Here is a 25,102-nt window from a genome sequence, read left to right as displayed (position 1 = left end):
CATTCCCAACCACGATACAGCCTGTATAAATAATGGCATGGTGTTTATGGATATTTTTTGGCGGGGGGGGGATGTACTTGTGCATTCCCAGATCTTGCTTTGAGATGCTTGGTTGAAAGTTACACCACTTGCTGTGATGGGGGAGATGAAGAGCCTGCACCAAAACGCTCCAGGGCTGCTCAGACAGAGGTGGCTCCTCAGAGATCTGCTGGTAATGAAAGCACCACAGAAGACCATAAGCCTGTAGCTGGAATTGTTATTGCTCTATGTTGCCATCACAAGTGTGACTGGACACATTATGTAGGCAGAGAGTTCTTTAAATCAGTAGGACTGGGACCAGTGGAATTTCATTATTTTCAGAGAATGAGTAGTTGGGCCACTTGTGGCATGCGAGAAACCACAAGCAAAGCTTCTACAAGTGAAGACAGTGAAGATCAAACTGATGAGACAGAAGAACATGAGCAAACACTCAGCAGGACAGAAAGTGGTTCAGATACTTTACAAGGGTATGTATTTTTGTTTTTCCTAGCAAATGGACTCTAGCAGAAAAGCTGTGTCTAGTGGCACATTAAATTTTTTTGGGTCCTCAAATGGACGCATTTTGCAGAAACATTTAATTACTAAACTTATGGAAATACTTTAAAAATACAATTTTCATGAACATACATTTCAAAATATTTCAACAGTCATGCTTGCCTGACTGAAATGAACTTAGAGTGATTTCAGTAGTTTTTCTAAGCTTAACTACTAATGTTAATTAACAAAACTATTTCCTGACAGCTGTTCATTCTTTCCTTCCTTTCTCTGAAACTAGGATACTGAGTGCTGAGGAACGAAAGGAGATCGGCTGCCTCTGTAAACGGCTGATTGATCATGGCCGGATTGAGTATTTACAACAACAAGGATACAAAGCTGCACTACAGTATTACACAGAGTCTGCTGTGTCCTTGGAGAATGTGCTGTTGACAGCTGTCCCAAGTCCTTCTTTGATACCAGAGCCAACTATATGACAGAAAATAGATTTGGAATTGGCAGGGGAAAAAACAAACCCTATGAAACTCATCTGGACTTTTTTAAAAAGCTAATTCATTTCTTACAAGAAAACCCTTTTGTCATCTTTCCTGTACCCCGGAAAAGGTCTTATATTTTTCAGTTTCACTGGGAATTACAAATATGCAAACCAGTTCACATAAGTGGAAATATAAAATCCCTAAGAATATTTGAAACCTGTTGTAGCCTCTTCGCTGTGAAGAATTGTACTTGATATTTTCTTCCATTCACAGTTACATTCTTTATTCATTTGGATTCATGACAGGAGGAGAACCAGAAGAACTTTCCAGATTTCCTGAAAGACAACAGGTTAAACTAAGAGAAGTTAACATATTTTATTTTCACTTTGAAGTTCAGAATAGCTTTGTATTTCCTCATAAAATGCTTAAGTAGACCTAAATACTTTCATCAGCCTGTGCTGCTAAGGAATCTAGTCAAGAAGAAAACTTACATCTAAAGTGTCATCGTAGTATAATTTTGTAATGAAATATAGATAAGAAAAAAGTTGGCTTAGTGTTCTAAATCAAGAGCATTTCAATCATTTTTTAAGCATTCACAAAACACAGAATGAAGATCACAGAGAACATTTTATATCTGCAGTGAAGTGCTCTCTGCAAAAAACAGCTGCCACCTGAACATCTGTTCCAAGGTGCTTATTTGGGTCTCTTAACTGCAACATTTAAGCTGTTACTTTGGAAACTATGAATAGCAAATATTTGTCATGTTTTAGAAGTGGGATGAAACTGTGGGGGTATTTTGTTTAAGTGACTTTGTGTCAGGGAAAGCAAGCTGTGACAAACATCTGTTTATCAGGTATTGATAGTTCATTGCTAAAAGACATATGTTGGGAAAATAGGCATTTCTCCCTTAATCCTCCTCTGGAAGTACCATCTGAACAACGTCCAAAAATAGGAAAAGTTGAGCTTCATGAATTAAAGGGTGCTAGAAGACCTTCACTATGTAAACTGATAATTTTGCAAATACAAAAGACAGTCATCAGCTTCTAGTTATTCATGGTATAGATAACTCAGGCACATTTATTCCAATGCTCCATGGTTCCAGTATGTTCCTATGCTGTTTGTGGTGAAGACCTACTGTGCCAACTCCTGTTAGAAGTGCCCCTGCCCTCAGTAAAAGCCTGTTTACAGATTTTTTTGAAAAAGCTACTCATTTATTAGGAGGATTATTCATGTTTCATTTCTATATATATCCTAGATTTTATTTATCCAGTTCATTCCTCTCTTCCTCACTGTATTGTGGAGAGATCAGAATTAATAAAAAAGCCTTGCCTGTTTTCTTGAGTGACTCCTGAATATACATGTGCATGAAGTCAATGCCAAACATTTCCTGTTGCTCCTCCTCATCTGTGTTCTCACATGGAGGGAGTGTTACCTCTAGCTCCAGTGGGTTGTCTCTGAAGTTGACAAATCTAGGAATTCACCAGAAAAGGTTACTCTTGCAGTAAGTTTTGTCCAGAGAAAAGAACTCTTTTGAAACTGAATTAAGATTTCTCAAGCACTATTTTTAGCAAAATGAAATTAAACTTTTGTTATACTAAACTCACTACTCTATCAATAGTATTAAATAAACTAAGAAGATGCTATCTAACAGTAGCTGATTGTGGTGACAAAAAACATTGTGGTCCTCATAATTTTCCATCAGTTTTTGACCCCATTGTCAGGTGTATTGAGCTTTCACAAGCAGGTGAGTGGATGAGAACAGTGCAAATGCCTCCGCCCAGCTTTGCAAGGCAGGAGCCAGTCCTGTCTCTCTTTATTCTTGGTCCATCCTTGGGCCTATGTTTGTACATATTTAGTTAAGGAGGTGCTTCCAAAAGAGCTGAGAACAGGAACTGTCTTACTGGTTAGGCATGATTTATGCAGACTAGCATTGTTTCTCTAAAATGGCCAACATCCAGCAATCCGAATGAAAATGCAAACAACAGGAAAGTTTCTGTCATGGTATACTGAGGAGTAGTTCAAATTCTACCAATTAAGAATTTACATTATTTTTTATTTTTCATATCAAGTACAGGACATGTCCCTAAACCTAATCTTTTTTTTTTTAAATTCTGAATGCTTGATTTCTCAATAGCAAAATTCTACTTTTTGTCACTTTTACGCCTGCCATGTATTTTTCTGCAAGCTTTTGCCTTTAGAGAGTGATATAAAAGGGCAATTATAGGGGGAGGGCTATGAAATGAGAAAATGTGTTTTAGTTTACTTTTTCATGTGAGACTGTAGCTATCATAATTAACTTCTTATTACTAAGTTTCACTACACTTGCTTGACTAAATCCTTAATTGTTGTTAATCTGTGTAATTATGCTGATTTATTGTGTCCATCTCTACAACTGTGGTAGTGTCTTTTCCTCTCCCTTAGTATCACTATGATACACAACTCAAGAGAGGCTTTGAAAAATATTTTCTAGTATTTTCATTTGTATTTCTATTGCTTTTTCTTACCTCAGATTTGTCATGTCCTTCATACAAGCTGGAATATCCTTAAGTTTGTTGTTGCTAAGAACAAGAGTACTAAGATTTTTCATATTACCAATGGTTTCTGGCAAAGCGTTTATTTCATTCCTTTGGAGCCATAAAGTGTGGAGGTTCTCCATTCTGAAAAATAGGTATTTGTGCAATAAATCAAGATTTAGAAAATAGATCATATCAGTTATTACCATAAAATAATTAATTTTTCAGTCACATAAAGGACTCATAAGGCAGCAATTATCAAAGGAAGCCCCATATCCAAGATAATCACCTAATCCCTGTTCAAAAATATCATTGACAGTAAATATTTAACCTTATATTTGATACTGAATTTATTGTTAATTGAATGGATTATTTCAGCTCATCCAAAACATCACACTAGGGCTGATAAAATCTTGAGTGAGGTTAACATAAAAATTACCTATTGAAGTAGTATTTATTAATTAGAATTTCGATGCAGTGGAATTGTGACCAAGATGAGCTTTGAGCTTTACTTACCTGTCAATTGCATCAGGGAGCTCCTGGAGTTTGTTTCCCCCCATATCTAACCATTCCAGATTTGGCATGTTGAGAAGAGCTGAAGGGATGGTAGTAAACTGATTCATGCACAGATCTATGTGTGAAAGCTTCTTTAAATCACTGAGCTGAAAAGAAGGGGAGATTTAATCCAACTTTGTGTAGCTGTTGCAGCAGTACAGCAGTGCTCTAATAACGTTGAGAAACATTAAAACACATTCTGAAGCCAGTAAACACAGAAGGGTTTTGAGTTACAATAGCTGATAGTACCTAACAATAAGGTACCTTGTAAGTTTTGCCTGGAGGGTAGGTAGGTTTGGGACTTCACCTCCCACCCAGTAGTGAGTGCCCTAACTGCTGACTACAATGCAGCTATGCCCCAAGCCTCAAGAAAAAGAATTTTAAAGACAGCACTGTCCTTAGTATTTCATACTCCATGCAATATGCCATTTTCATTAGTCAAATATTCAGATTTTTATGTATCAAATTGCATGGACTGTATTTTAGAGTAAATCTTGACACCTTCCATGCTGTAAGTCTACTACTCTGGCAAGACATTCTAAAAATGCAACATAGCATCTAAGTGCTTTGGTGAATCGTGCCTTCACGTGCTTTTGTGATGTTCAAGTGATGTTTTATGGCAGATCTGGTCCAACTGTTTAAACACTGAATGCCACTCAAGTGCACATAACCAGAGCTTCACAGTGTTCACATTGCTGCAGTCTCCATAGGACAGAACCACAGATTTTCTACATTACCCCATGCAACCTATATCCACATAGATTTTGTAAATTCTGGATTTTGGCTAATAGTGTATATTTCCATTTGAAGATTCTGTGTTGGCTATTGCTGTTTGAACTCACTCAATTTTGCAAGGCACTGACTGCTGTCAACTATTGCCACAACTGGCTTTTTAAATAAATTAAAACAAGCAAATATGGTTACATACTTGTCATCTCTATCTAAGAGACTAATAGTTACAGATGCAGGTCTCTCACATTTAGGTGAATTCAAATTAAAGTTCCATAGTAGGCGAGTAGTTGTCTTTAGTCTCCCATAATCGTTTTCAGCATTTGAGAACAACACTTGTTCAACTCTGCACAGACAACTGTATAAATCACACAACCCCTTTTCAGAGCTGGCTGTTCTGGTAAACATGCTTACAGTTGTGCCCCAGCATATGGTACCAATTTATACTCTCAAAAGGGAACTTCTCTGTGCTAAGGCATCAGACTCTTAGTGGGGTAATTCAGTGAAGATAAACAGCCTAAACAAATTGATACGGACTGTATCACTGCCCTCCCAGCACGGCCAAGTCATTTATCTGGCCAAAATAAAGACTGGCTCCTTCAGCTACTCAGGTATGTGCTTCTCATGTGGCTTCAATTTGACCAGTCATAGAAAGATTGTTCACATCAGTGTTTCTGGGTAGTACTGTGCAATCACAGTATCACAGCAAATCTGAAATCAGAAGTGCAATGTGTAATGATAATTGGCTTTGTATAAATTCAAAATATGCATTAAACAAAACTAAACAGTCTGTCAAAACCTGAGGAGGAAGATCACAGATACTTCTGTTGACAGCCAGTTCCAGTCTTTCCAGACTGATGCAGTTACTTATTTCCTTAGGAACAGATTTTATTCTGTTGTAGCTGAGAAGCAGCTCTTGGAGATTGGTCAGCTGGCCTGTAGAGAGCACAAATGAAAAATGTACATGTTTATTCTATTTGAGGCACAGCATTACTTGTTTTGTCTTATCCTTTTACTGTTATATAAATGCTCTGTGTTCTCACAAAACAAAACAAAAATCACCAAACTGCGAAGAGTAGCACTTCAGGACTCTTTAGTACAGAACTGAACTGTAGTTGAGTGCTTCAAGGAAAAACCCAAATCCAAAAAATTATGACTAGGCTACTCATGCTGTGGACTCAGAACATGAAGTCTGTTTTTCAATATCACTTTGCTAGCTGCATTATGATGTCTAGTCCCTGCTGTGCAAACAGGCTCTTCTTCTGTCATGGGGAGCTTTCATAGAGAAATGTCTCTTCCATCCAGCCCCGTTTTTAGTTTAAAGGGAATCTATGGTTTGGAGATCTCTATCCCACTGTCCCATTTAAATAATCTGTTTTCTTACTACCCAGTAGGATTATGAGACCAGCAAAGGGCACAAAAATGGCACATTTTGTGCAAGACCAATTTTCTTAGAAAAGCAGCTTAAAATAAAAGAAAGCACAGCTCACCAATTTCTTTAGGTACACTTTCAATTGAATTCCGGGATAGATCCAGAACAACAAGACTGTGAAATCTTCCAATAAACTGAGGAATTTTCTGCAAACTAGTTCTGTGAAGCTGCCATTCCTGGAGATGGATTAGTTTCAATAAGCATGAAGGTAATGTCTACAACAAGAAATGTGAACCGGAAGAAATTCAACTTAGTATGCAGGAAGAATACAGGCTGAGGCAGAAGTTTTGCTTGAAACACTAACAGTCTGTCCTTCTTCTTAAGCTATACTGTAACATGTGGGTTACAAAATGAATCCTGGGAACTGTTTTCTAAAATATGCTAAGAATAGCAAGCATAATTGATATGATTTTAATATCATACATATTAGGAAATGGTTTATATTTTATAAAGGTTTACATCAATATATTAGGAAAATGTTCTTCCTCCAGCGGGTGGTTGGGCACTGGAACAGGCTCCCCAGGGAAGTGGTCACAGCCCCAACCCTGACAGAGTTCAGGAAATGTTTGGACAATGCTCTCAGGCACAGGGTGTGACTCTTGGAGATGGTGCTGTGCTGGGCCAGGAGTTGGACTCTGTGAACTCAGCATGTTCCATGATTCCATGATCCTGAAGTGAACACGAATGTGGGTTGTCATTCTGATCACAGATTTAACCTGCCTACTTTTGGCTTCCAGGATTTAAATACCTGCACTTCTGTCATTGACAAGTTTCAGGCTTGTTTTTGTTTCTTTCTTTCTTCCTTTTTTTAAAAAAAATTCAATATAACTGAAGATGAAACTGCTCTAAATGGATTTTTGCACATAAAGGGAGATCTAAATTCTATTCCTGTTCTGTCAGTAAAAACAGTGAGCAGCTGAGAGCAGAAGAGCTGAGAGATAATAAAACTACAATGTCTGTATTCAAAGAGTTCTGAACAAGGACCACTGGCCTGCAGACCAGCAGAGTTTGGCTGGGTCTGGCTGTCATGTTCTCACTGGCCTCAACACAGACTAATTCTCATCACTTTCTAGGAGCTTGGCTGTGTGTTTCTGCATGGCTCAGAGCACTGGTGACCTTCACTCTGCCAGAATTAACAGCAGATTACCTCTGTGCATGAGAAACAACAATAACAGTGTTCTGGGGATCTACAGGCTCATTTTCACTCTTAGATAGAGAAAATAAACAATAAGAAATATTTTCATGCACCCAAATACGGAGGGGGGTTTTCACCTTGATACATTTCAGTAGTTCTGGTGTGTGAATGTTAAATGAGAATTTACATAATAAAAATCATAATTTGCCGGGTAAATAATTTCTAATTCAGAAAAGCCTTTTGGGCTTTGTTTTTACAGAGTAATGCTTAATATTCAGGACTAAAAAACACCCAGCTTGCTTTTACACTCACAACAGTGTGTCCCAATTCACTGTTAGCAAAGCACAGTGAGCAGTTAATAGAACAAAAATAGTACCACTGTAAGTGTAAAGTTGTAAATAGTAGTTTTCTAATGCATCAGTCATTCCTACCAACACTACCTTCCATTCTTCTTCCTCTATCCTTAAAATTGCTCTTCCATCTTCATTAATAACTTTTTCTTTGAGCTTTGCTAAAGCAGCTCTCTCCTCCCAGACAAGCAGTAGCCTACAAGGGAAAGAAGATCTGCCAGTGGTGCCACAATGAATACAGCCAATAAATACTATCCTATTTTCTGGAAATAAAAGAGACAATTGCCTTACTGTCAAATAACACTAATTATATCTGGATGTTAATATACTACCAGTTGGAGAGAAGACAAACACTTAATGTTCAGCTGAGGTAATTTATAGGAATTCTATTTACAGTTCTTCAAATTTACATTCAGGAGGAGGACATAATTCACTTTCAACATGTTGCAGGAGGGCCACAGAATATAAAGTCATGTGGAATTAAGTTCCAAACCACATTTTGAAGCAGTCTCCTAAAATGAAAGCCTTCCATTCCACCATATATAAGTGCAACAAAATAAGGTCAATCAGCTTCTTTTAGCTTGATTTCCAAAGGGAACTTAAGCAAGAATTCCAACAACAAAGCAATTCTCTTTCTTTCTGCTTGTGTTCTCCAGTAACTTTTGAATTTGTTGTTCCATTTCAAACACATCTGATTAATTAGGAGTTCCAAAAATAGAATGCTAAATTCCTTCAAATTTCATAAAATTGCTGGCAATTTTTTGACCAAGCAACCCTGCTAATAACTGTTAATAACTCAATGGAGAAGAAAGCATAACAAATCTTCACTGGTTAGAATATCTACACAGCAGAGGATTTTAGTATCTGACTTCAGGGCATTTAGTCTATATACTAATATTTTTATCATAGACACTAGATAAATTCTAATCACTGGGAATCCTGCAGGAGTAACAACTAAAGAATCAGAGTCTGGATGAGTTTGAAGAAACCAATTACAGTCTTCTGAAATGTAACATATGGTCTAGCTTTTCACATACTTAAAGATCTACAATTCACCTACCTTCCTGCAGACCTCTGCCTGAATTCCTTTTCTTTCTGTAATTCTTCATTTATCTTGTGTATTCTCACTTCCCAGAGTGTCTTCACAGCAGTGAATGTTCCCAGGCAAACTGCAGTTTCAGCCATGATCCTTTACATGTTCAGATTCAGTTGCAGGAATCTGACTGAATTTCAGGCTCAATGCACCACCTCATGTATCAGTTACCAGATGGGGACAGTGATGTGAAAACTAAAATACTGCAATACCCACTTCATTATGTTACTAAATTAATGTAAAGAACTGACAGGATTTTATTGACTGCTTTCTCTTTATAAAAATAGATAATTGCACCTAGATAAATTTTATTATAATAAGAAATGGTATTTTTTGCAGTCTCTGCATTCTTATCAGTGAACAACTGCTTCTCTCAGTTCCTTCCAATGGTAGGCTATGCATTGACCTTAATAATTATTAAATGCAGATTTGAGTACTCATTCCCATCCCAGGAAGAAATTAAGCTGTTACCTGCAATCTAAGGCAGTTAAATTCTGATAGCTGCATTCTGGCACCTACCTGATATAAATACTTGCAGCTACAGGAGTTTTGCACTTTATAAGAACTGAACTGTTCTTGGAAATTAATTAGTATACTTTATTTGCATTCATTTTCTTCATAGCTTAACTCATTACATTGTATTTTATAGTTAGTAATGCATTACCTTTAGGAAAAGGCTTTTAAATTCTTCTGATTTCTCTTTGAATGTTTGTGTAGCCCTACTGGGTGTCAGAACTCACATTTAAAATTAAATTCAGTCTAAACTTTTAAAGTTATCTATCCTTTAGTGAGATAATTAATACATATTGTCCTGAAGAGCAGCAAAATAGGATACTCACTCATCCTAATCAGTGCATACCTCTAAAAATCATTGTTATTTTCATTACTGGAGCCAAGACACTGATACTCAGATAAGCTTGCAGGGCTAAACTTCATGCCAGCAGCAGTGTACTCTGAACATTGATGATTGGAATGTTCCCTTTCTAACTTTTTAATGATACTTGTAGGGGCAAGTAAGAAAAATATCTTACATATGCTTCAAACTAAAAAAGTAAGGATAATTTTCTTCCCAACAAGCAGGTAGGTGACAACAAAAGAGGAATTTCATGTCCTTTCATACATATATTTCCCTACAATAATTGCTGCAGGTCTGTCTTTTCGAACCAATCTTTTCTTTTATATTTTTTCTGTTATAATTCTGTATGGCCTGGATAAGCCACAATTGCTTAGTGACCATTTTTGTGTTCAAACTGTCAGTCATTCTACTTTATGTTTACGACATCTTTTGCTAACATACTTATTTGTAAAGCCTGATTATACTGAAATCAAGTTAAAATCTGTAAGCAAATAATATGTAAAATGTCAGGATTCCTTCCTGTTGCAAAAACAGCATAAAAATCAAATTATAAATCTTGAATAAAGAAGAATGTGGTCTAATACATTAATATTTATTATTCTTAGCTGTTCTCTGTTTGTTAGGGAAAAATGGCAGGATTTGAGAAGTGACACAAATGGCAACCCCAGCGTGGCACAGTGCAGTCTGGCCTTTGGGTTCCTACAGAGGAATTGGATTTTTTTCCTGTAAAGAGAGGACTGTATCCTCTTTCCCTCCCCCACATAAACGTGATCACATTTACTAATTTGAAGGATTAGCTTCTCTTTCAATGGTCATCAGAGTAACTACCCTTCCCCATCCCCATCCCAATATGCAACAGTAATGCTATGTATGCATGAGGTTTTTTTGCTCCAGTTAGTGGTTACTATTCAAACTGCATGATTTTTTCAAGGTTAAATTTCTACTGAGATCAAGTGATTAACTAATCTATAATTTCTTGTTGCTTAGAGACACTTTTTGAACTACAAGCCTTTTTAGGTAGAAAACTAGAAATATTTTTATACAAATTGTGCAGAAAAGAGACATTTGTTAATAGTTGTACTACTAAACCCAGTGTCATACTATACAGTCAAACCAATATTTATTTCCAGTAAAGCTTACTCTGGGCAACTCTCTTTTGCTGTGGAAAGTGTACTATTCAACAAGTACTGCCTTAGAACCATGAAATACCAATGGGCCTAAGTATATGACTATTTTCAGGAGTATTTCATGATATAACATGACTACCATCAAAAAGTTCTTGTTCTTAGATCTAATTATTTGTCAGGAAAATAAAACCATAATAATCATGCCATCACAGCCAACAATTCAGAAGTGAATTCCCAAACGTGGCTGTAAAACAGCTGCAAATTCACTCCCAAGTAATCAGATCTCCCAAAAACTTCACCTCCAAGCATCAGAAAGAGTTTAACAACAACTTACCTCAATTATTTGGTGTGTTCAAGGATTTTCTGTGATTCATTGCTTTCTGGACAAGAGCAGAGATAAATTATGAATCTTGTCTGTATTACCAAACCCATTTAAAACCCTCACTCAGACTCCAATGCAATGTCAGTCTAGCTCTAATTTTAACCTATGCTGAGAATAGAAGGCATCACATGAGGCACTTTTGCAACCCCCCCAAGCATTTACCACTGTTAAAGTCTTCCCAGTTTGCAGAGTGTGACTGGGCTCCCCTAAACTAGACTCCCTTTAACAGAAGTTTAAAAATTGTGAACAAGTAGAACAAAGGAGTACTTGTTATACTACACAATGAGTTTGTTTTGAATTAAAAATTATAATTAAAAATAAAAAAGGTTAGTATTGAGTTAAAAACAGCTGCTTTCTTTAGTAATGCTTCTCTGCAAGGTAACTGAGCTTCAAAGTGCTATTAAACAGCAACATTGACTAAATAAACTAGAAAAAGTATTACATCAGTAAGTATTTCACTCATTACTTTTGCCCATGCTGAAGAATTCTCTTGCTGAAGAATTTAGTGCAAATTATCAAAGTCCAGACAGAAAAATAATCTTTATCGGGATGTGCAGAGGGGTTATTACTCACCCCTTTTCATGCTTCCTCATGAAACATATTTAACATTCTATTTCTTCAAATAGCCCTTGGAGAAGATAATAGGAGAACAAGTCTGTCAGAATCTTTTTCTTCAATCAAATGGAAAGAGAGACAACAATAATCACAGGTGACTATTTAAGGCAGAAGCCATAAAACTGGATAGTTCTAACCAACTGCACTGGAGTATAAAATGTGAAGAAGATGAAATTTTAAAAGTAACATCAATTTGGTTATAACTCTACCACACAGAACTTTATAACAAAAAAACCCCTGACCCTCTCCAGTCCACCACAAACTAAATACATGAACACCAATACCTACTTAGAAAGACACTAAGTACTTTAGCTTTCAATCCACTCCTTGTGTAAGTAAAATTATTCTGTCTTAAATATCTCAAAGTAATTTTATTGCTTTCTTTCATACACTTATATTTCCTCAATTTATTTTCTCAATGGTCATCAGATTAAAAAATATCCTAAGCCTTTATCCTAAGCCCTTACCACAACAACATACTTGTAGGAAAGTAGATATTAGGCTGTGTTCTTTTGGTAGCCTTGAGCACAGTATGTTCTTTAAAGCTAGAAGAAAGAGTTTGAGTCACCTGTACAGGATTGCCTGCATAAAATTCACAAATAAAACCAATATTACTACAATTCTTTGTGGCTTTATATTTTTTATTAGGAATAAATAAATCTGATAAAAATGAAATAGGTGATAAGCATGATATATTAGTCAAACTTTGCAAGAAATGACCTTTATATAAAGACCCTTATACCACAATAGAAATATTAATAGCACCTTACATGGATGCTCCACACTCCCCCTCCTACATTACCAGCTTTCCTCTTATTCAGTCTCAGCATCATGGATAGCAGGGATTCCACCTCTGGCAGCCTGTCTCAAATCTTCACAGCTAAATGCAATAGACAACTTTGGTCTACAATTTTGGAGAATGCTCCTGTTTTTGATACATCTAAAAAAAGGAGAAAATGTCCATTTTGTGCATTACAAATTCATTTTTAAGGCTATGTAACTGTCTTTTCTTGTGTCTGTGTGAAACTTATGTGTCTAGAAGGTATTTACATCCAACAGTTTTCTTCATATCTCCCATTAAATCACCAGTGCAATCCTCATGATCTGTTAAGTTACCTTAAAGCCACATAACAGTTTCCTGTTCTAAAGGCATTAACTTGAACCTATTCATTATGTGCCTTGTATCTGAGTTTAAGAGTCCTTATCTCACACAGTATTTTTAATGTCCATTCTTTGTTGAATCTGATAAATCTGTCAAATTCTAGTATCTGAGTATCGATAACACAATGCAAGCTTGTAGATCACGATCAGCTTACTGTCAGGCTTACCTAATGACAAAATAATAAAACAAGATCCTTCTTTTTTTATTTTGTTTTCTCTTTCTTGTTTGGTTTTAACAGACAGATGCTTTCTATAAGAAATAAAAATAACTGGAAAGCATTAAGGACTGAAACTACTTTCAGCCTGTAAAAATACAGGATATTCTAGAGAGTATTAAGACCTTGATAGTTTTCAATCAGTGTTGTCAGTAAGCATTTGAATAAATATGGCCTCTTCATTTATAGTTTGATAAAGAGTACCTGTGCAAGTACTTGCCAGGAAAAAGTGGACTAGCAAAAGACTTAAGAGGTTTACTCAATTAAACAACAAAAAGCTCTCTGAACATCTTATGGCAGAAGCATTAAAGGCATTTTATTTGTACATGATTTTTGCATAATCCCTTTTGGGAATTCAGATATTATTTGTTAAAATAAATTTACGTGTCCAAAATGGAAGAACTATGAGTATGCCCCTCTAGAATTCCCCTTCAGATTATAAATACTGCAGGTGTAGAGCAGTGGCACTCAGTCACACCAGCCTGACAATCATTCTTACTATAAAAGGCAAAATAAAGACATTCCACCACCATATTCAGAAGCTGTGACCTATTTAGTTTGACAGTTTGCTGTAGAAGAAATTACAGCAATACTAATTAAAAGAAGTAACAACTAACTGAGACTGATATCAGCTGTTGAGAACTTTTAACCACATAACATTACTATATAATGCACGTAGCAAAGGGCACATGTTAGCAGAGACAGCTTTTCTAGCTATTCAGTCTAATCCACAGTTTAAAGGCATATTCTAGCCATGATTTCCTTTATTTAAGGTCCAGCAGCATCGAAGCAGGGTTCTCCAAGTAAGATTTCCACAAGTTAGAAAACCGGGCCATTGTAGCTCCGTCAATGATGCGATGATCAGCTGACCAACTCACATTCATTATTTGTGCTTTAAATACTTCACCTTTCCCATTAAACCGAGGAAGAACCTAAAAATCAGAGGAAGGACAAAACCAGAAATAATAGATACTTCCATTAGCAAATCTGTATTTTTTTTGTTCTTGTTAATTTGTTGATCTAAATTTAAACATTTTGCTGAATTAGACAGACAGCAGTAGCACCACACTAAAACCCAAGACCTTTCCATTACTGTTTGTGCTGTAGATTAGAATATATTGCAAGCCTGCATAATAAACAGTCATAGCCCTTTTCCACCACAATGGAAATACTGAAATAGTAACAGCCTTTCCTGACTCAAAAGTTTCCTCCTGAATAGTTTATTGCACTGTTAGTTCTCAACATGTCTGTTTCTTTAAAGCATGTCTAAAAAAATGCTCAGAGGAAGCACATAGAAGAAGTAATTTCAGTTAGTACTAATTTCATTTCCAGCATTGAGCTCAAATGTCTACATTAAAGACTTAAAGCCTGAAATTCAGAAAATATAAAACTGCCTTCACATTCAAAATTCTGTATGGATTCAGCTATCTGGCTCATGAAATTAAACTTCATTTTCGGAATACTTCTTAAGCTTTTTCCCTGATGATAGCAAAATTGCTATTGCCATGCTGGTAAACTTGTAAAACTATGTTTAGATTGTTTCTTAGTAACTAGCAGGCTAAACACAGATGTGAGTGAAATATAACAGGATTCTAGAAAATAACTATAAAACTTCGGCGTAAGAGACTTCTAATTAAACATTTAAACGTCTAAAAACACCACAAACTTTTCAACCATGAGTTATGCAGTTTCTCTGCAACAAAGAGAGACTCCATGTTCCATTTTCATGACCTTAGCTAACATTCACATCACTGAGATAAAGTTAATATACCTGTATCTTTCCCAGTGCTCCAATAGCTACTTCAGGAGGTAGTATCACTGGTTTGGCATAAGTGCCACCAATCTAGAAAAGGAAAAGGTGGGGATATTATTTAACAGTTGTTTTTAAAGCAGATTGCCTTTTGAATTATTTGCTACAGGTTTTGTTCTCTGCATATTAAACTTCAGTAAAGTTTGCATTTCAGAAGCAGATTTCAGATGTAGCTCTCATTTTTCCTGTACTTACTGTGCCAATATTTGAAAGGGTGAATGTTCCCCCAGTGAGGTCACTTGTTCCCAGTTGGCCTGCAGAGCCCAAGGACTGTAGGCGATTCAATTCCACAGCAATGTCAAACACACTGCAGACTTGAACATTTTTCACGTTTGGGACAATTAAACCTTGCTCTGTGTCCATTGCAACTCCAATGTTGTGTGAAGCCTGCAACAAGTGTCATTAACCAGATATTAATATAAACTGTCAACACAAAATGTATCTTACATAAAAAGACACTTAAATGACATTTTTCTTATTTATCTTTTTAACCTGAAAGTGCTGTATTTAGTAAGCAACTCCTGCATACAACTCTGAGGAGAGAAAATGATGTAGTTTTTTTAATATTAGCCTCACATCTGCAAACTGTAAATTGATGCTAACAGTTTCACCTTCAGAGAATACAAAGTCCTGGAATCAATTTCACACTGAAAACATCGCACTTTAGGATGATCATATGTGTAACAAAACATGCATAGCAGATTTTAAAGAGAACACTAAAATTACAAAAAAAAAAAAGAAACGGAGTTGCTTTTCATTTGTTGGAAGGAATATAAGGATTCTGAGAGCTATTTATAAAACAGCACAAAAAGAGTTTGTACTTCAAGGAGCAAGTACACATAACTTAAGAAAATAGATATTTGCTGCCCAGAAGTATCAATCCAGCAGCTTGTATGAAAATGCTGTAACTTTTATCAAGACTGTACTTTAATATATAAGGGTTGAGTGTTGGAATAGTAGAATCACTGTGCTATTACTTAAAAATTGTTGTATTAGATTTGAAATGTTCTCATTTTAAAAGCTTGGCCTATATTCAGGCGAAAAATAGGAAATCAACATATCAGTATGCATTTTTGAGGCAAGTCTGAATAACAAAGTGACTCTTATCTAACAAACTGAAACTATCTACTGAAACAAGACCAATAATAAATCAAATCTAGATCTCAAAATCTGAGCACACAAATTATTTTCCTGCACAACACCATAATTTTGGTTCTTACAATTAGCTCAGGCTTCTGAAAAGCCCCTGTTAGACATTACTGTACACTTTCTGCTCACAACGTTTATCCATAGTTTACAAACCTTATATGTGACATTTTGACAGTTCTCATCCAAAGAAGCGTTAAGAATGGGATACTGCAACAATCCCAGAGAGGCTGCCTGGTTGAATAAAACAAAAGGAAACGAAATAAGAGGTTTATATTTTATAACCAGAGAGCTCCATGGGAAAGAAGTAATGGTAGGAGAAAATTTAGATTAATAACAATATGGAACGAGTGTTTAGGTAGCACTCTGAGTGCAACAGCATTATGAGAAATTTCAGACTAAGCTGTGCATTCACTGCACAGCTTAGGCAGCGCATCAGCCTTCAGCGAGGCCAACAGTTGGAAATGGAACCATGGCAACTAAATGAGTGCAACTGCCTGCTCTTCTGAACAATAGAAGGGACAACAGTGAGAGATCTAAGGGATTCATTAGCAATACAAAGATTATAAAAATAACATCAACAACAAAGGTGATGCATTTCATATGAGGTTCATTTTAAAGGAGCTCAAAAAATACAGACAATTTCAAAAATTTGTTTTGTGCGATGCAAACACCTAGTGATGCTTACCTCCATATTAAATGATGCTGAAGGCACTCTACCCTTTCCCATTAATGTTTTTAAAAATTTCAATTATATTGCATAACCCTAGCTGCAATTCCAACTGTAAATTGATAAGTGGCTCAATAAACAAAAAACAAGTTTAAAGTTTTCTTGTGATCTGCCATAACTCAGATGATAGAGAGGTGCTCCAAACTTACAACAATCATTGAACAGATTTTGGCAAAACCTGTGTAAGTACTCCCTGCAGGGCTCTGCTGCATGCCTCACCTTTATGAAGAAAGGCATAAAGGAAAGCTTAACTCCACGGAGTTCAGCTAGAGGTTTCAACTCTTCTCGCAGCTGAACAAGTTGAGTCAAATCAATCTCATCACAATAACCAAAGTGGGGAATCTTCAGGGCTGCACTCATAGTCTTTACCATGGCCTTCTGAAAACCTGGAAAATATTCATTGTCTTCTTAAACCAACAAAAGGAGCTTCTGTGAAGTTATGGTGAAATTTCATCTGTTTCCATTAAACAAATTACACAGCTTACAAAAACCAAACTAAAGCCAAACCATAACCAGAAAAGAACAGGGTAAACAGCACTTACTGAGTTATTCAGTTCACAGAACTCAATTTTGATGACTGTAACATTTCAGACTATATTACTACATCTCTCTCCTATGTATGCATGAATGTGAAATCATAATATGATAATCTGCATTTCTCTTTCCAGCCTCTCCCAATAAACATTGCTTGAAAGGCAAGCAAAAAACCTTAATCTTCCCCTTTTAATGTGATTTTTTGTTACTTTAGTGTCTTTTATGGCACTGTTCTCCTGAACAAGTGTGAATACTGTTCACATAATAGTGCAGTATGCTATTATCAAGCACTGATAAACCCTTAAATTCGCTGCACTTTGCCATTATCATTGCATAATGATCCCTACCATGACAAATCCACGTTTCAGAATTCCTACCTGTTTCAGCATACATTTGAAGAATGACCAAATGCAATTTGCAGCCCAACTCCTTCCAACCAAAACATCAACAAATATTTCATAAAATAATTTCAGTGGAGATGCTTCTTATAGAGAATGTTTTCCTAAACGCTCACTTGCATAACACTAACATGAAACACTCCCATCAAAAAGAATCAGCTTTTCACAGAGCAACATTTACTGGTAGCCTACTGTGACCATGGTCTCAAGACTCTGTATTTCATGATTTACCTGTTACAGGTTCAGTTTTATCTTTTCCTGAAAATGCAATGGGTCTGGAAACAGGTAGAGGGATTTTCCGTGCTTTGTCCTTTGGAGCAGCTGGCACAGTCTCTGTTTTTCGCAGAGGTGGGACAATTTCAGCCTTCGGTGATGGAGGCAGAATAGCTCCTGTTTGTTTGGCCAAGTAGTTGAGTATATCTTCTTTAAGGATTCTGTTATCTTTCCCTGTCCCAACAACTTCACTCAATTTAATCTGAAAAGTACATAACAAGCTGTGACACTTTAGTTTCACAGCACTATAAAAATATCTTATATTGTGAGCTAAGGTTAAAATTGCTCCCATTTCTGATCCAACATATCTGCAGTTTTCTTTCCCTTTCTATAATTTACTAGGTATTCAACATTGTTCAAATCATCCAAAAGTCCCACTAGTCCCACTATGTTTGATTGCATACTTCAAGGAGGAACTGAGAATACTATTAACCTCTTAATTACCTCACAGGATCAATAGTGAAGTATTCATTTGAGTTAATTCTCTCCAAAAATGCATCATAAGCTTTCAAAACCAATGGAATATTCATAGGGGAAAAAAGGCATTAGAAAAGCATGTAAAACATCACTTAGTATATCCTCTGCTCTAATACAAATCTAAAAAACAAAACAAGGTTGTTTTGGGTTTTTTTCCCCCTCCTTCTTTCTCTGTAGAGATTCTCAGGAATCTCCTCTGACAGTTTCTTATTTTTATTCTAGAAAGGTCTTCTCAATCTTCAGCCTAAAGCTTCCTAGCTGTGTTTTAAGCCCAGTAATTCTTTTTCTATCCACCGTAATCATCAGAAAGCACAATCCTCTTCATTTCTACAACAGTTTTCATACATGTAAAATGTATTTGAAAACAAGTGTTTCATCTAGATCAGTGTTCTTCTAGACAGTCAAACTGCCATATAAAAGCTGGGTAAAATGCAGCAGGACCTTATTCAGCAAACCTACATTGTTCTCCATGGCCAGGCGACGAACTGCAGGGGTTGCTAATGTTTTGTGACCTTTTATTTCTTGGTGAGTGTGCTCTTCATGAGACATAGGAGGTGTTTCAACAACATCTTCTTCTGGAGAAACACCTGCAAACAAAAAGAAAGTAACTAACTTTACTACATTATTATAAGCATTTGTTAAATTCCCACCTCAACCATTCTGTGATTCTGTGACAGCTGAAGTTTTTACTATTTACTTTGATTTAATATGGACGGGAACACAGTTTGTTAAAGGCTGCTGCTTAAGCTAAATATGCAATAGGAAATGTCTAGGAGATTTTAAACTCTAATAAAATATTGCAACTTTCTCTATTTAAATTCCTTGAGTTTATAAAGGGAAAAAAATCTTTTAAGATTTTCAGGAGGAAAAAGTAAGCTTCTGTGTCACTGATTGTTTTATGGCAACAAACATAAAATATGCAAGAAAAAAAAATGGCTTACAGTACCTTTTGAAGCATCAATTTCAATGTCCACTAGTGGTTTTCCAACAAAAGCAATATCATCTATGCTGTAATGGAGTTTTCTAATGATGCCATCGTAACGACTGGTGATAGTAACAGAGGCTTTATCGCTCTGTACCTCACAGATGCTGTCAAACTGAGACACACTGTCACCCTCCTTTATGTACCTAGGAGGCAACACACAGCCTACTGTGAAACACAGTCAGTGTAAAAATCTGTTCTGTGTATTCCTTTGCTAAGTTCAGTAATATACATCCCCACAACATGGAAATGCATTCCAGACGAGAAGACAAATTCTACATACTGGATGTGTCGGCTATATGCATTTTGCCTGACTGCTGCAGAACCCTTTGTTGGGTGAAATGACACAATGATTATGAATATCATTATACACATACTACATCTACTTTAGTAAAGCAGAGTTTTCCTGTCAGATTATAAAGCATCTAAAAATAAGAATGAGCCCAGCTTAATCTGAATGCAAGGAAGTTCTTAGTTTCAAATTGTCAGAAGTACACGATCAGTTTCAGGAAAGAGATGGATAGTGGGGAACACTGTCTTCCATGCAAAGAGAGGTATTTGTGCAAAGAACAAGGCCTTTCAGCACTGCCTTCATTCACTGTGCACATTGATTTTGTTTAATCCATTAATCGCTGGCTTTCTACAAACAATTTAAAAGTTCAAATCTTTTACTAAAAGCAATAGAGAAGGGTTATAGGATAAAATTATGTGGACTCTCCGGACTAGTCATTTGTTTCTAAAGCTCAGTCTAAGTAAACATAATGAAAGACAGGTCTCCTGAACTTAAAAAACATTAATCACTGAAGGAAAATCCTATATACAGGTGCATCCCATTCCTTCCACTTTTTCCACTCACAAATACACCAGATTGCAAATGAACAAAATGTGAAGCTCCATATGTACAAGGTTTTAAAATGTGGAAAATGAAACCAGAACAACTTCACTAGTAACCCAGGAAATGTTCTCAGATAATTAATTGATAATATAACTAAAGCTGCTAAACTACCTGCTGATTTCTTAGTGGATTTCCAGAAAAGCAGAGCTTACCATTCTTTTACAGTCACCTCTGTAATTCCTTCCCCAATGTCAGAAAGCTTAAACTGGACAATTTGGCCACAGGAAACTTGAAACAGAGAATAAGAAAATACAGTATGTTTAACATTAAATACAAGATATCAGGCAGAAAAATCTGAATTAATCAGAAATAGTCTACACACCAGCCATATGCAAACCTCTAACATAACACTCATAAAATAGCAAATTAAAATGAATTATTTTATTATGAAAAGGATTACCAGCAGATGTTCTGAATAATCGCTGTTGATGACTAAACTTGAGGGCAGATTTGTCAAACACGCACACATATTTTGATTTTATAAAGCGAATGCTGCTGCACGATCTAATGCGATGAGTGCAAACCTGGGGAGAAAAGTCTCAAGGGTTAATACAATGGACTGAGGATGCAGAGCTCATTTAACATTCCTGATGTAACATCAATACTGAAATCGTTTCATTCTAGTCTATGTAAGAGAAGTTCTTACCGAAACACAATGATGCTGAATACATTCTTGAATATACAATAACCCTTACATTAGCAAAAGCTTTGCAGCTCTTTAACTTCTTTCACTAACACAACACATGGGGAGATCAAAGTCACAGTGACATAACTGATTAACAAAAATCATGACAGGATTTGGTGAGTGATTCACTGCTATTGTTTCTCTCAGGAATTAGCTTAATCAGGACAGGCACACAAAAAGCACACATACTATCAAGTACATCAGCCATCTGAAATATTCCTATCCAGGATGAATGCTGGAAGATTTTCCTAGACTGCAGGGAAAACCAGCATATTTTTCTTCATCAGCTCTAATTCCCACCAGAGGTTGATCAGAAGTACTAATCAGAAAGGAAATTCACACCAGAGGGCACAGGGAGGTGCCCTTTCGTTTTTGTTCCTATATAGGAGGCAATAATTTCCAAGTAAACATCATTCCAAATTAGCTTCAAAGATATTTTGTAAGAACTGGGCATGAGATGGTTTCCTTTTATGGTTACAATTATATTTATCCAGAAATCAATTTAAAACAGTCTACAGAATTTTCTGAAAGATTCTTCAGACAAAACTTTATGCTTTAAAGCATCATGTAATCAGTCATGATTGTGAACAAAAGCAAAGCTGGTAGCGCTTGCATTGACATAGACAGGTATTTTATTAATCTCAACACAAGTTAGTTTAGACCTGTTCTTGTCTAGTAAAATTTATTAAATTTAATGTAATTCTGGTGTTATATTGTATTAAAAGTGCTGTAAAAGTTATAAAAATAACAGTCTCTCTGTAGATACTATCTCTAACTTACTCAGAGATACGAAAAAAATTCAGGTGCTACAATGTACCTCAAGTAGCTCAAAACTGTAAAATTTAGAAATTATCTTCTTAGAGGAGCCAGAAAACAGCACACCTGCATGGGAAAGTTCATTTTAACTTCTTGTTTAAAAAATCCTTTCAGTAACTACAGAGCATATGAAACTTCCTGTTTCCCCCCCCACACCCCAAACTGTTCAACTATTTGCTACCACATTTCACTCTTTAAAAAGTACATTATTCAGCAGGCCATACAATTCTGAACTGACAATGTACTCATTTTCTGTATTATTTAACCTAGTACTGCAAGTTATATTTAATATCACCTTTCTTTAAGGAACAAAGATTTATACAACACAATCCATCATAACGGACACATCAAAGTTGTATCATATGAGTTATCTTTCAGTTGCCTGCTACTAAGATCATACCTACTGATTTAAAATGAGTATTTTTCTACTTCCTATAACAAGCAAACACAAAATTTTTCCATTGGTCCTCCAAACAACTTTCCATATTCAACAATCAGGTAACATGGCAATTTTAAGCTACGAAAAGTCATATTTTAGGAATACATTTAAAGTTCTCCTTAAATTACAAAACTGGTATATAACATACCTCTTCACAATCCTATTTTCTCCTATTTTTAATTCTGCTTTATTCCCACTTGAAGGGTACATGTTTACATAAAAATGTTACTGAAAAAATTGTTCAACTAGACCTTTTTGTCACAAACTTGCAAAAACCCTCTTGTCTCTTTATATGACCCTAAATGAAAAACATTCAGTATTTACCTGTGAAGATGATCACAAGGAGCACATCAAATCTCTGAACTATTTCTAAATGTGAAGTTTCACAATGATTTCCATGTGTTTTTAACCTTTGGTTACCAATGCAGGTAGTGAATTAGTAATGTCACTGCCAAAAAAAGAGACTGGTGTTGTTACAGAAGAGTTACCATGCTGTTTCATATTATATCTGTAGGAATAATTCAAAACTACAGCAGTTTTAAAAACGGAATCTTTCTGGTTTTCAGTTTTGCACATTCTCTAGCAAAAAGTTGGTGTGCTAGCATGTTAAGAGTAATAATACAGTACACAATCTCTTCACAGAACAGTGTTCCTTACTAACAAGGAAAAAATGAAAATCCACTAAACAAAGAGACTGTGCTTACAATTTCAGCATTTAATCACCACAATACTGGTGTAATGCCAAATAAGGAAATAAAAACGGTACCTAAAAGACAAAATTAGCTCTAATATCCATAGCATACCCATCTACATATTCCCATGTCTGGAAAGATCTATCAATAAACCCCAAACATAACTGCTGGTACTGAGCTTGTTAATGTCACTACTATTACACTATACAGCAATTTAAAGGCAATAATGCCACGGCAAGGTAACACCTTTCCTGTGCAAGTCTTCGATGTGCAGAGTGACACTGGCAAAAAGAAACTGAGGGCCCACTCAGTCTCTTGCTGGGACTGAGGCCACACCAGCCTGGCTGACAGAGCTGTGGTTTGACCCGAGCCAACAGCAGAGCTGAGTGCACTCTGGGGGAGAACTGCCTTGCTCCTCAGGTTCAGCTCTGGTTGTTTCCTCAAAAACAAGCCAACTCTGGTTTTCTAAGTTACCACTGATCCTGAAAATGTATGCTGGCCTCAGAACAAAATATTTTTAAGCAGCCTGCAGAGAACTGATTACCTGATTGAGTAACACTAAATTTCCAAGTCAAATTGAACAGTACATGCTCACAGGCAATGACTTTGCATTAAAGGATACTGCCCTGCTGAACTCTCTTGACTTCTGTCCCATTGAGTCATTTTAATGAGCATTGCATCTGTTTTGCATACCTATTCTATATTTCCAAGTATATAGTTACCTATATACTAGAGCAACACCCCTCGTAACATGTTTTAGTCCGATGTCATCCCTTATTTAAAAACCTAGCACACGTCCCAGTGTCCTGGTAACTGCCATTTCCCTACCACTTAACACAAAGGCCCCCTGGCTCAGACTGAAGATGTGCTTGCAAGAAACACGCACTATAAACCAGCCAATTCTATAGTTCAGCATGTACTTAGATAAGGTGGATAAGATGAGCATTCTCATCAGAATCTCCCTCTGGATTTAAGAGTAGATGGTTAGAAATAAAACTAAAAAGAAAGCATTATTTTCAGTGCTCCTAATTAGTAAAATTATTAATAAATACTTATAAATTACTAGCTTAAAACTAGGTTACAAAAGTATCATTTAAAAATTCCTCATCATCATGCTTTAAAATTACAATATGAATTATTAAGAGGAAAAAAATAATAGAAACTGGAACCGATCCTTAATTTTGTTTCTAAGTTTCAAAAGCTATTTCTTCTCTGACATCCCACAAAATAGGGGTGATATAATTGGAAGCCTACACTCTTCATAACAGCAAAAAGACTGTAATACAAGAAGACAGAAGGAAGCATGAACTAAATCTATGTTCATGAGATTGTAAGTATCCTAAAAGGCAACCAAGTAGATTCACTTCTTATGGTAAGGTATCTCAACTACTTTTTAAGTATCAAGGCTCCTGGGATTCAAAGAAACCCATTTCCCTTTTTTGTACGTGTAGCCACACCGTCTCCGTGCAGATGCGGTATGCAAAGGGAGGAGAAGCGGTGAGGGCACAGCAAGGTATGGGCAAAGCAATAATGGGATGACTTAAAAATAACAGAAGAGGAGGATGTCACTGGCTTATTACAGAAAGGCACACGTTTCTTTCACAGAGAGCATGGGCAAGGGCAGGGCACTCCGGGGGCTGCGCGGGGCGGAGGGTGTCAATTGTGGGGCTCCCTGTGCAGCGCGGGGCGGGCGGTCCCAGGCACCGCCGGGGGCTCGGTCACCTGCGCGGAGCACGGGGAGCGCACAGCGGGGAGGGGAGCTGAGGCGCCGCCCGCCCCCGGGCACTGCCGAGGCGGCAGGTCCACGAGCGCGTCGTGTTTGCAGAGGCGCGGTGCTCGCTGTCTGCCCGCCGGACGGCAGCAACAGGACACGGGGATGCCGCGCGTTATCCCTCCCCGCCCCGGCTGGCCGGGAGCGCCGCCGCCCGCGGGGCCCCCGCTCCCCTTACCAGGCGCCCCGCAGCTCGGCAGCTGCTCCTCAGCGCGGTCACGGCCGCCATCTTACCCGCGCAGAGCGGCCCCGCACACACCCCCGGCACAGCCAACCGGCGG

At 36.9% G+C, this 25,102-nt stretch overlaps 3 protein-coding genes across 7 annotated transcripts in view; 1 reads left to right on the top strand and 2 right to left on the bottom strand.

The window, feature by feature from the left end:
* The window catches only part of TRMT13 (tRNA methyltransferase 13 homolog), a 7,499-nt gene extending 5,155 nt beyond the window's left edge, over positions 1 to 2,344 (top strand). For both annotated transcript variants that reach the window (XM_042030081.1, XM_042030080.1), the window contains exons 10-11: positions 92 to 506; positions 815 to 2,344. In XM_042030081.1, coding sequence (XP_041886015.1) covers positions 92 to 506; positions 815 to 1,010 — 611 coding nt within the window. In that variant the 3' untranslated portion in view covers positions 1,011 to 2,344. The remainder of the gene's footprint in view (positions 1 to 91; positions 507 to 814) is intronic.
* LRRC39 (leucine rich repeat containing 39) lies at positions 1,275 to 12,688 on the bottom strand. 3 transcript variants are annotated; one of them, XM_042030089.1, is made up of 12 exons: positions 12,600 to 12,688; positions 12,278 to 12,379; positions 11,756 to 11,810; positions 11,135 to 11,180; positions 8,785 to 9,020; positions 7,806 to 7,920; positions 6,298 to 6,454; positions 5,607 to 5,743; positions 4,040 to 4,185; positions 3,515 to 3,667; positions 2,340 to 2,479; positions 1,275 to 1,345 (listed from the first exon to the last, which is right to left on the bottom strand). In XM_042030089.1, the coding sequence occupies exons 5-12, from the start codon at positions 8,907 to 8,909 to the stop codon at positions 1,293 to 1,295; spliced, it is 1,026 nt and encodes a 341-aa protein (XP_041886023.1). In that variant the 5' UTR covers positions 8,910 to 9,020; positions 11,135 to 11,180; positions 11,756 to 11,810; positions 12,278 to 12,379; positions 12,600 to 12,688; the 3' UTR covers positions 1,275 to 1,292. The 3 variants fall into 3 exon arrangements, with proteins under 3 accessions (XP_041886023.1, XP_041886022.1, XP_041886024.1); XM_042030088.1 differs by having other exon boundaries at positions 8,785 to 8,972; XM_042030090.1 differs by having other exon boundaries at positions 7,815 to 7,920; positions 8,785 to 8,972.
* Positions 12,418 to 25,102, bottom strand: DBT (dihydrolipoamide branched chain transacylase E2). Of its 2 annotated transcripts, XM_042030078.1 has the most exons (12): positions 22,683 to 22,766; positions 21,921 to 21,985; positions 20,819 to 20,942; positions 20,571 to 20,646; positions 19,488 to 19,669; positions 19,001 to 19,128; positions 18,023 to 18,266; positions 17,079 to 17,245; positions 16,286 to 16,363; positions 15,179 to 15,370; positions 14,945 to 15,016; positions 12,418 to 14,105 (listed from the first exon to the last, which is right to left on the bottom strand). In XM_042030078.1, the coding sequence occupies exons 6-12, from the start codon at positions 19,088 to 19,090 to the stop codon at positions 13,938 to 13,940; spliced, it is 1,011 nt and encodes a 336-aa protein (XP_041886012.1). In that variant the 5' UTR covers positions 19,091 to 19,128; positions 19,488 to 19,669; positions 20,571 to 20,646; positions 20,819 to 20,942; positions 21,921 to 21,985; positions 22,683 to 22,766; the 3' UTR covers positions 12,418 to 13,937. The 2 variants fall into 2 exon arrangements, with proteins under 2 accessions (XP_041886012.1, XP_041886011.1); XM_042030077.1 differs by lacking the exons at positions 21,921 to 21,985; positions 22,683 to 22,766 and adding an exon at positions 25,000 to 25,102.

This window comes from Corvus kubaryi, unplaced genomic scaffold (assembly GCF_017639235.1).
Source record: "Corvus kubaryi isolate FWS band 111438036 unplaced genomic scaffold, C.kubaryi_AGA036_p1.0 37334, whole genome shotgun sequence".
Taxonomy (NCBI): domain Eukaryota; kingdom Metazoa; phylum Chordata; class Aves; order Passeriformes; family Corvidae; genus Corvus; species Corvus kubaryi.
This window is presented reverse-complemented; position numbering and strand designations above follow the sequence as displayed.

Coding starts and splice junctions, on each gene's coding strand:
- LRRC39 (XM_042030089.1), bottom strand. CDS start 8,909: ATGGCTGAAACTGCAGTTTGCCTGGGAACATTCACTGCTGTGAAGACA. Junction 6,455..7,805: donor AAGAATGGAAGGTAGTGTTG/GTAGGAATGACT, acceptor TTCTTGTTGTAG/ACATTACCTTCATGCTTATT. Junction 3,668..4,039: donor CTCCCTGATGCAATTGACAG/GTAAGTAAAGCT, acceptor CCTATTTTTCAG/AATGGAGAACCTCCACACTT.
- DBT (XM_042030077.1), bottom strand. CDS start 25,050: ATGGCGGCCGTGACCGCGCTGAGGAGCAGCTGCCGAGCTGCGGGGCGC. Junction 20,647..20,818: donor ATTATTCAGAACATCTGCTG/GTAATCCTTTTC, acceptor CTCTGTTTCAAG/TTTCCTGTGGCCAAATTGTC. Junction 16,364..17,078: donor TTATGCCTTTCTTCATAAAG/GTGAGGCATGCA, acceptor TTATTCAACCAG/GCAGCCTCTCTGGGATTGTT.